The sequence below is a fragment of the Quercus robur genome, chromosome 10 (genome assembly GCF_932294415.1).
Source record: "Quercus robur chromosome 10, dhQueRobu3.1, whole genome shotgun sequence".
In the NCBI taxonomy this organism is placed as follows: domain Eukaryota; kingdom Viridiplantae; phylum Streptophyta; class Magnoliopsida; order Fagales; family Fagaceae; genus Quercus; species Quercus robur.
Genome location: NC_065543.1, coordinates 48,174,970 through 48,185,497, shown reverse-complemented (window position 1 = coordinate 48,185,497; position 10,528 = coordinate 48,174,970). Strand labels below are relative to the sequence as shown.

Genomic DNA, 10,528 nt, shown 5'->3' with positions numbered 1-10,528 from the left:
ACATCACATTTTAGATAACACATCCAAGTTCTCTTTTATCACCCCCTTTTTCTGGATTCCCAAAAAAAAAAAAACCTCCTCTTCTGGATTCTTTTGATCCATACCATACGGTTCAATGTACTAGGCGGTGAGCCGGTGAGCACAACCACGAAGCTCCAAAATTGCATAAGCATCATCAATTTTATCACCAAACCCATCAGAAACCAACAACAAAATCTATCTTCAACGACATGTTTCCCATGCAATACCCCATTCATCGAACAAGTGTACTCACTGACATCCACGTGTTTAACCCGCCCTCACCTTAAAATTCTCAAACCCCTAGCTCCATTTCATTCACTCACCTCTTCAATACACAATTTTTGAAAACACTGCAAATCCCACAAACCAAAAAAAAAAACAACCTCGAAACAATGGCTGAGATCCACCAGCCGCATCACTATCAACCACAACAGCAACACCACCAACGCCCCGGTGATGCCATGAAAGGCATGTTCTCTGAAGATAATCAAGAGGGTCCTTCAACTTCAAAAGTACTAGCAGTTGTGACTCTCTTACCCGTTGGTGGCTTTCTTTTCATCCTTGCTGGTCTCACATTTGTTGCGACACTCATAGGCCTAGCTGTTTCAACCCCACTGTTTGTGATTTTCTGCCCAGTTCTTATCCCAGCAGCAATAGTCATTGGCTTAGCCTTGGCTGGGTTTTTAACCTCAGGAGCTTTTGGAATCACAGGGCTTTCTTCACTGTCTTGGATAGCGAACTATCTGCGTCAAACAAAGGCGCCGGAGCACATGGATTATGCAAAGCGTCGCGTGCAGGACACGGCAGGTTATTATGGTCAGAGAGCTAAGGAGATGGGGCAGAATGTGAAGGAAAAAGCACAGGAAACTGGAAGAGAGGTTACAGCAAGAGCCCAAGAAGGCAGTGGAGCGTAGAGGTACTGAAGTGAAGACATGAAGTTTGAGGCCTTAAAAAGAGAGTACGTACTAGGCCTTTGTGGGCTAGTGATCTGAAATGAGTTTCTTTATCTTTTATGTTTTGCTTTGTTTGCCTTTGTAGGTGTTTTACGAGTCTGTCTTTCAGGGTAAGAGTTTTTTGGTGGAATAAAAATGGTGCAAGTGATGAAAGGGCACGTAAAGCTATATTACTGTTTGTTTATAAGGTTCTCTGTTGGGGTACATGGGTACTGTTGTATCTTTTGAAATAAATTAATTGTTATTCCTTGTGTATTTCTTTCTATTACTACTATTTTTGGTGTTTAGTTGGTTTCAAGCTTTGAAGCACTAGAAGGAAATTTTGCATGCATATATCTGCTTGTTGTTCCAATCCAGCAGTTTTTGTTTATAGGGATGGCACAATTATCATTGAGGTTCCATTTCATGGGCACATAATTGGGCAACCTAGCCTAGCCACCTGAGACACTTAGCCCATATGATTTTTCTTATTTTACTCTGCTTGCTATTGATTACTGGCTGGCTGGCGTTTTCTTATTAATTGCTGGGTTTTTTTTTTTTTTTTTTTTTTTTTTTTTTTTTTTTCCTATTGTTAGGCAATGAATTTTTCTGGTTCTTGGGACTATAAGCAAATGGACAGATTTTTATTTTTATTTTATTTTAAATTTAACATTTTAAAAATATTGGGCTGGTCTGTATCTTCTTGCCCTTCTATAACCTTTTTTTTTTTTTTTTTTTTGAAAAGGCCCTTCTATAACTTGGGCTGAAAGGAGTATATAAGCAAATGAGCACAGATTTGTGTACTTGTTAATATAACCCAACGTAAGCCATATATTAAGCCCATATTGTTGCTTGTAGGGCCGACTGGATTTAGGCGGTAGACTTACAAATATAGAAGCCTCTATATATTGTACGGTGTATTTGGATTTTGGAAATTGGAATTATTTAATTATATAATTTTTAAATACGTAGACCATGGGAGGGGAGGATGTTTGAAATATGATATGGAGGTGGAGCACAAAGGATAGCATTAATCCTATAAAAAAAAACAAAACAAAAAAACAAAGGATAGCATTATTGTTGTATTATCGCATTTGGAATATAATGGCATAGCATGACTATCACTTGTCACCTCCTCATACTCTAAGTTTTTGGAATTTAGGAATGAAATTGTTTAAGTTTCAGGTTAGTATAAAAGATAGGTAGCCTCTCATATTTGAAAAAGATCCACCATTCTTCTACATCTTTAATATAAACAAATTTTCCTCTCATCAAAGGATATCAATATAAACCTGGATACGAAGAAAGGGTCCCTAAGCTAGACCATTCTTAAGGGCATCCACCTTAAGAGGAGTATCGATCTTGTTAGCTATACGAGTGCCAACAACTCTATTTATATTTTTAATTGGAATGTTAAAAACCCGAATCCAAAAAGGAGAACGTTGAGAAGTAATATTACTATGCTAAGATTACCATTGAAATGTTTCAATAAAATATGTCTTTTATCAAAAGACCAAGGGCTTCTGTCTTGAACTTCATATGTTCTCCTTGACAAAGATAGCTAGAAATAAATTATTCCCAACTTCTTTAATAATTACACCATGTGAGCAACGCCAAAGTTGTTGAAGAGTAGATTTCAAAGCCTCCTTGTTAAAATCTTTATTGGTTTGTAGCTTGATAGAAGACTAAATTGAGCTTGTTGTTTAGAGAGAGCCATTTCCTAAGAGCTAACAGCCAAACCCCTTTTTTCTTCTTCAGAGAGGTGAAACTTTTTCCATAACTCTTCCATTGAAGCATCCATGTTGGATTAAAAAAAAAGGGTAATAAGGAAAGGAAAGGAAAATAACGTATGAAAAAAACTATGAGATAAGAATGGGTGGATTGTGACAAGAGCCAAACATAAATTAAAAGAAAAAAAAAAAAATCCTACTACAATATGATCCATAAATCTGAGAGGGCCATAAATCTGAGAGGTTTGAATCTTATGTGAGAAAATGCAAGTTGGTTTTTTTTTTTACTTTTCAAGATTGCAAAGAGTCAGGGAGAAAAAAGTTTGGATAAATGAAGATAGACTTCACAAGTTTCATATTAAGTCATATATTCTTAATTTTTGTTATTTAAATTCTCAAATTTATGAAATAAATTGAAACTTATTTTTATTTTTATTATTTATTTTCACTCTTTATTAATCATTTTCAATATTTTGATAGAGAAACGTCGAAACAAGGGTAAGAAATAGTTAATAAAACTCTTGGGTCTCACCTCTAACGTCTTTATAATTAACTCGAAGAGAAAGCTTGGTTTAAAGAGAGATTTAAAAAAAAAAAAAAAAAAAAGAGTAAAAGTGAAGATTAAACTTATATATCGAAAATACATAATTAGTTAAGTTTTAACAACAATTTCTCATTTTTAGTTTTGTTGTTCTGTTATCTCTAGTCTATAAAATAATATTGATAATTGGATGATGGAAATTGAAGCAATTTTTGGATTGAAATTAACAAAACTAAAAATTAATGTTTGTTTCTCAAAAAAAAAAAAAAAAAAAAAAATGTTTGGTAACTGTTTTTTCCACTTATTTTCTGTTTCCAAAAAAAAAATCTATTTTTTAGACTAAAAAATTTGTTAAGTAACCCAAAATGAACAAAAAACAAAAAATGTTCTCAAAACTCAATTTGTGAAGGAACTCAAAACATGCAAAATACTGTTTTCAGTTTCTAATTTTCAAAATTCAATGAAAACATGCATTTAATTTAATAAATTTGTCTCATTTAATGAGTTAGTATTAGAGTTCAAATCTTAGTAACAATATATTTTAGTATTTTCTTCTTCTTTTTTTCCTTCAATTTTTTTTTTTAATTTCAACTTATTAAACATGTTATTAATTTAAAAAATACAAAAAAATTATTATTTTTTTTTATATTCTCAAAAAAAAAATTTTAAAAATAGAAAATAAAAACTCTTACCAAACCTAACATAAAAACCTGGTTTGAAATAAGCTATAAACTTTTTATTTTTTATTTTTTTCCTTTTAATTGTATTATGATTTGTGGGCTTAAACTGGCCCATATAGAATCCCAACCTTTCCACCTCAAAAGTAAATTAGACTGACTCCTTTCGACTCGCACGTGCGCAACGGAGCAAGTAAACACTTTCTGACTTCTCACAATCCAATTCACACTGGACCAACCCATACACAACAACAAAGACTCTCCCTCGTAAACGTCTCTGACACAAAAAAAGAGAGAAAGAAGACCGAAAGATCCTTTTTTTTTTTGTTTGATAGGACGAAAGATCCTTTTTCGGTAATAAAAGAAAGAACAAAAAATTAAACGCACAAACATTTCCCCTTCACAACAACAACAACAAAAAAAATATCACACAACAAAATTTTGGAATTGAATCATCTCAAAAAAAAAAAAAAAACCAAAAAAAATGTCTGGTGCCGCCTCGGCACTTTTTCTGTTAGACATAAAAGGCCGTGTCTTGATATGGCGCGATTACCGCGGCGACGTCACCGCAGCTCAGGCCGAACGCTTCTTCACCAAACTCATCGACAGAGAGGTAAATATTACTTTTTCTTTTTCAATATGATATGCAATTTGTTATCTATTGATATTTGGTTACTTTGCAGGACGATCCGCAATCGCAAGATCCGGTGATGTACGAGAATGGAGTGACCTACATGTTTATACAGCACTGTAACGTTTACTTGATGTCTGCCTCGAGGCAGAATTGCAATGCCGCGAGCCACTTGCTCTTTCTGCATCGTATTGTTGATGTGAGTAAGCCAGCCGCGTTGCGTTTTTTATTCGATTCGAAACGTGTTGTTATTCCTTTCGCAGCAAGAAAATTGTGTGAATTTTAGGGGTTTTTTTTGTTGTTGTTGTTGTGACTTGTATTCGTTTTTGCAGGTGTTTAAGCATTATTTTGAAGAGTTAGAAGAGGAATCTCTCAGAGACAATTTTGTAGTTGTGGTAAGAGCATTTGTTAGTTCGTTTTTCGCGTTATTAGCGTTTTTCTCGTATTCCTGATAGAATTGATTTCAAGAATTAATGTGTGCATTTGGATTTCATTAGCTTATTTTGTTTATTGCGTAAAAGGCGATGCTTTTAAAATGTTTTACATTCTCCTTTTAGGATGAAATAAGCTTAGCCAAACAGGTCCTTAAGGATAAGGTAATATGAAATGAGAACACATTCGGGTTGTATAAGTGATGTTGTAGTTGTGAACCTTTTGTATAAGTCTACATTTGGATGAGCTTATTTCCATCCGCTTATTTTGTTTATTGTGTAAAGTCGTTGCTGTACCTTGAAAAATATGATGCTTTAAAACACTGTACACATACCCTTTTGTGATGAAAATAAGCTCAACCAAACAGGCCCTTAACGATAAGGTAATATGAATGAGAACACATTCTGAGTCGAACTATTGTATGAGATTATAAAGCCTTGCAAGTGGTTGTTGTAAGAGAACTTGTTAGTTTATTTGCATTTTTATTGTTTTGCTTGTGTTCTCAGTGATAGAATTGATTACAAGAATTAGTGTGCATTTGGACGAACTTATTTTGTTTATCGTGTAATGGTATAACAGTAATAAGCTAAACGAAATAGGCCTTAAGGATAAGGTAACATGAATGAGAGCACATTCTAAGTCGAACTATTGTATGAGTTTATAGTGATCAAGCCTTGTGGTTTTGCAGTATGAATTGCTTGATGAAATGATGGACTTTGGGTTCCCGCAATTCACTGAAGCGACGATTCTTAGTGAGTTTATCAAGACTGATGCTTATAGAATGGAAGTGACACAGCGCCCTCCCATGGCTGTGACGAATGCAGTTTCTTGGCGTAGTGAAGGGATACGGTACAAGAAGAATGAAGTAGGCTGATTTCTTTGTGCATGTTATTATTATTTAATTGAGCTGCAATGTGACATGTGATGGAAGCTTGGTTCATTATAAATCAGGTTTTCTTGGATGTGGTGGAGAGTGTCAATATACTTGTCAACAGCAATGGGCAAATAATACGTTCAGATGTTGTTGGGGCACTAAAAATGAGAGCATTTTTAAGGTGCATAATTTATCATTTTGTTAGTAATTTTTGAGACCCCAAATTACTGAATTGTAGATGAATGTAAAGAGGGACATGTTGTAGTCTGAGCAAAATTGTTTAACAAAATAATAATGTTTTATAAAATCTCTTAATCAAAGAAGAACACTGTATGAAACTTACAGGGCATATATGTTAGTCCATGAGCATATGTTCTATCTCCTATTAAAGATCCAACTAACCATACTTCATTTGTTGTAGTGGTATGCCTGAGTGCAAGCTTGGCCTAAATGATAGGTTACTGCTGGAGGCTCAAGGTCGAACAGCAAAAGGAAAAGCCATTGATCTGGATGATATTAAGTTTCACCAGTATGTATGCTTATCTTGTTAGTTCTATTTCTCTGGTGGTTTATGAAAATTATGGTCTTAGTTGAATGCTTTCCAAGTTAAGATGGTGTTATTCTTATTCCTGTTTCAAGCATATTAATCTTATTTCTGCTAGGTGTGTGCGATTGGCTCGATTTGAAAATGACCGAACAATATCCTTCATACCCCCAGATGGATCTTTTGACCTGATGACATATAGGCTTAGTACTCAGGTTAAGTTGATATTGCTTGCTCCAAATTAAAGTTTAATGATAATCTGTGTTCCTCAATCTGTTCCTGCCATTGGCCATTAAGATTGACTTGAATCTGTTTGATCACATTGCATTCTGTCTTGTGATTGAGCTCCAGTCTTGATTTCGCTTTTGCAGAATTTGAGTCTCTAAGCTCAAATTTTTTATGGTTTCAGGTGAAACCTCTCGTTTGGGTGGAAGCACAAGTTGAAAGGCATTCTAGAAGTCGTATTGAATTCATGGTGAAAGCTCGGAGCCAGTTTAAGGAGCGCAGGTAATTTTCACTTTTTTATCCAATAATTCTATGGGTCCTGTTCTTGTTTGTAGAAATGAAAATGGAATTCAATTTCAGAAAATATTTTGGAATGATCCCAAATTTCAATATTTTGAACTCATTTTTGGCCGTTTTCAATGGTTAATGGGCCTGCATATTTGAAAAGGCAGAAAACAAGTTTTCGATGTTTCCTGAAATATAAAAATTGCTCTTTCTCTAGGCAATTTCTGAAGGGAGGTGATTTGCTGCAACCTTGTATGTAGCAATTGCTGCATAAAGGGTAAGGTGGTAGCCAAAGAGAAGTGACAAAAAATCATGGGTAAGCTGGTCGTGTCACTTCTCTTTGGCTGCCACCTTACCCTATATGCAGCAATTGCTGCATACAAGGTTGCTGCAAATCCTCTCCCACTTCTGAATGTAGCTTTTAATATTCCCTGCCAAATGCTTTTTTTGGCTTGAAAATTTTGTATTTCCTGTTATTGGCTAACAGAAGATTGCAAGTAGGTGCTTAAAATTTAGAAACTTTGAGGCATATTGATTTTGGAAGCTTGATGGAAGTAAATTCAAATAATATTACTTATGTTGTATATGTCATATTGTTATTTATTCATAGTCAATCGATACAAGCTTCACGTATTGATAAATTCATATAATAGGTTGCAATTGGTACATTTTGCCTCAACTGGGTACAACTTTTTTAATTGGTGCATTTCACCATTTTGAGTTTTGTGTCTATTACAGCATTTGGAATGATTTATGCTGTCTATTCTGTAGAAAATTACTTTTAAGGACTTTAGGAGATTGTAACAGCCACATTATTATCATTATATTGATGCTGAATCCTTTCTTCTGTGTTAGGGTGGTATCCTCTGTTTTGTTTGTGTTGAGTCTATTAAAAGGAACGCATAGTGGAGTTGGGTCTTTAAATGCTATGCAAAAACAACGTAGCTTAATGCCTATGGGACGATGAAAGTGTCGCCTTAATATCCATTTGATTTTATTGTTCTCTAGGAATTCTTCATAACCATTTCCAAAGTTTCTGATATTAATCCCTGGTTACTTTCTAATACAGTACCGCAACAAATGTTGAAATTGAGTTGCCTGTGCCATCTGATGCTACAAATCCTAATATCCGAACATCAATGGGATCTGCTACATATGCTCCTGAGAATGATGCCTTGATTTGGAAAATCAAGTCTTTTCCTGGTAATAAGGTAGGAACCGGTCTACAGCTCAAATTCATATTATATGCTTGCCTTTAGCAGTGGGCTAACGGTGTAATAATATAATATGCTTTTCTATTGTTAACCTTGTTCATAACCTTGAGCTTTTTAGGAGTATATGTTGAGGGCAGAGTTCAGCTTCCCCAGTGTAACAGCTGAAGAAGCTTCTCCAGAAAGAAAAGCTCCCATCAGGGTGAAGTTTGAGATACCATATTTTACTGTCTCAGGGATTCAGGTATGTGTTTCTGCAAGTCTCTACTTGCTTGACAAGAGTCATGATTCTTGTTATTTGCCTCAACTTGGTGCTTTCTTATTAATTTAAATCAACACCGAAAGAAGAGTAGTAATGTCTAATATGATGAAACTATAGTAGGCTAAACTCACAAGGTCAAGATTGTGTAATGTATATTTAATACTGAGGATATAACTGAGGAACTAGCAAAGATTGAATCGTATTCTTTGGGTTACCTCTTCTGTATTCTCCATATGTACATGAGTTGCACTCTCTATTGCTGCTTTTCAATATATAGTAAATAGCAAGGATTTGTAAAAGAGGATCACAGTATTGTAATGGTTTGTTCTATGTTGGACTTTTGTTGAGAGAGAGGATATCCCACAAATTTTGGGTGGGGTGAACGGTGTGGAGAACTTTGAGTGTCATGCAATGGTTGCATGTATGCCAAGTCGAAGGAAAACAATATGAGAAACTACTGGATTAGCCATGTTTTGTGGTGTAGATTTGTTTACGATTAAGAAATAATATGATCATATGGATTTCAGTTAGTCTCATGTGGTAAGTCCCTAGTTGTTGAATTAGGATCGAATCTCGCTTACATAAAAAATAAACTTATTGGGGTTTTGGTGTGATGGTAAGGAACTATCATCATAGAGATGTTATAAATTCAAAACCTGTCATATCTATCAAAAAGGGAAAAATGATCATAGTTCATAGGATGGACATTTTAAAAAACAAAAGTGTAGGATAATATTACATTAATCTTCATTTGTGGATGTTAGAGATAGGACAAATTGGGGCAAATGAGATTATACATGAATCATTCTGTCTTCGCTGTCTGGTTTGGTAATAAATGCAATGTTGAAAATACGATCGATCATAATTAATGTGCTCATATAAATTGAGTTTTTGGCTTTTTGTCAGGTTCGGTATCTTAAAATTATTGAAAAAAGTGGATACCAGTCTCTTCCATGGGTGAGATACATAACGATGGCTGGTGAATATGAACTAAGACTAATGTAAAGGCCATTTCATGCTTTGCTGCTTCCAATCATGTAAAGGCCATTTCATGCTTTGCTGCTTCCAATCCCGTAAATAGTGTATGGCTTGGAAACTGCATGCTAATATGCAGTTCCTCTTGGGAAGAAACTTCTTCCTATAATTTTGGTGTAATAGGGTTGCTCTTCTGTATTTTTTGTTTTTTCTTGTATCTGCTTTTGTCATAGTTCAAATGTAAAAACTGTGTTATTAAGGTTGTAGTGATTACCAAAATGTTTACTCAATCAAATTTTGTGAGGATTGATAATTTTTGTTGTGGAAGAGAATGGCGGGATCATTTTGACATTTGTGTATGGTTTGGCCCTTTGCTCAAAGACATCCTGTCACCAAAAACCAAAACCTGAATCATAATAATCAGTATCGAAGTACTTGGCTTTTACAAAGGAGTGATGCAGGTATACTATAAACTTTACTACATAGAGCTTACAAATTGATGTGTCATCAATTACAAAAAAAAAATTATTTAATCATTTATTTACTAGGTAGTTGAAACCACAAATCACATTCACTATTATACCAGTTTGTAAGTTTTATGTTGTAAAAATTGTATTAAATTTAGTATTTTCCTTTACAAAGATGTTCCTTGAATTTTACGATCTTTTACTGTACTCTCTATTTTTTGTTATGTCATAATACCTTTAGAAATTAAGGTCTTCTTCAATAGGATCAGTTCAGGAACGACATATCTATTTCACGAACTAGATTCTCTAACATGGCATCTCATTGAAAATGTCTATGAACTCATTGGAGTAATGAACTTTGTGGTTTCAAATTTGGATCACAGGTATAAATAACAAACTAGCGAGGTTTTCTCATTCAAACCCAAGAGGAGACAATTATTCTCTCAGTAACCCTGGGTTTTGCACTTTCACTTCCTCTCAAGCTTTGGAAAAACCGTGTTTAATGTACTTTATATAGATTTTGTAAGTAGGGTTTTGAATGACAGTTGAAACTAGGATGAAAGATCTTGCTCGAGCGAGACTTATTCGGTGTAAAGCATGAGCATGAGCATCACACAGGTGGCTGGTAATAGCCATATGGAGCAATGCTTGGGCATAACTCCTAGGTTGATTTTTAGCTAGCCCTTCAATGGGGTGTGGCTACAAAACCCCCATCGAGAAT

At 34.6% G+C, this 10,528-nt stretch overlaps 2 protein-coding genes across 2 annotated transcripts; both read left to right on the top strand.

Moving 5' to 3' along the window:
- The first annotated feature begins 413 nt into the window (after positions 1–413).
- On the top strand, positions 414–1,391 carry LOC126704271 (oleosin Cor a 15-like). Its single transcript, XM_050403281.1, has 3 exons — positions 414–931; positions 1,060–1,162; positions 1,263–1,391. The coding sequence occupies exons 1-3, from the start codon at positions 414–416 to the stop codon at positions 1,389–1,391; spliced, it is 750 nt and encodes a 249-aa protein (XP_050259238.1).
- A 2,799-nt stretch (positions 1,392–4,190) lies between these two features.
- Positions 4,191–9,693, top strand: LOC126702414 (AP-1 complex subunit mu-2-like). The gene is made up of 12 exons (XM_050401110.1): positions 4,191–4,514; positions 4,585–4,731; positions 4,865–4,927; positions 5,653–5,829; positions 5,916–6,019; positions 6,260–6,367; positions 6,501–6,597; positions 6,792–6,889; positions 7,962–8,103; positions 8,225–8,347; positions 9,272–9,372; positions 9,409–9,693. The coding sequence occupies exons 1-11, from the start codon at positions 4,386–4,388 to the stop codon at positions 9,368–9,370; spliced, it is 1,287 nt and encodes a 428-aa protein (XP_050257067.1). The 5' UTR covers positions 4,191–4,385; the 3' UTR covers positions 9,371–9,372; positions 9,409–9,693.
- The last annotated feature ends 835 nt before the right edge of the window (positions 9,694–10,528 follow it).

Coding starts and splice junctions, on each gene's coding strand:
- LOC126704271 (XM_050403281.1), top strand. CDS start 414: ATGGCTGAGATCCACCAGCCGCATCACTATCAACCACAACAGCAACAC. Junction 932..1,059: donor GCCCAAGAAGGCAGTGGAGC/GTAGAGGTACTG, acceptor TTGCCTTTGTAG/GTGTTTTACGAGTCTGTCTT. Junction 1,163..1,262: donor TATTACTGTTTGTTTATAAG/GTTCTCTGTTGG, acceptor TTTGGTGTTTAG/TTGGTTTCAAGCTTTGAAGC.
- LOC126702414 (XM_050401110.1), top strand. CDS start 4,386: ATGTCTGGTGCCGCCTCGGCACTTTTTCTGTTAGACATAAAAGGCCGT. Junction 4,515..4,584: donor CCAAACTCATCGACAGAGAG/GTAAATATTACT, acceptor GTTACTTTGCAG/GACGATCCGCAATCGCAAGA. Junction 4,732..4,864: donor TTCTGCATCGTATTGTTGAT/GTGAGTAAGCCA, acceptor TCGTTTTTGCAG/GTGTTTAAGCATTATTTTGA.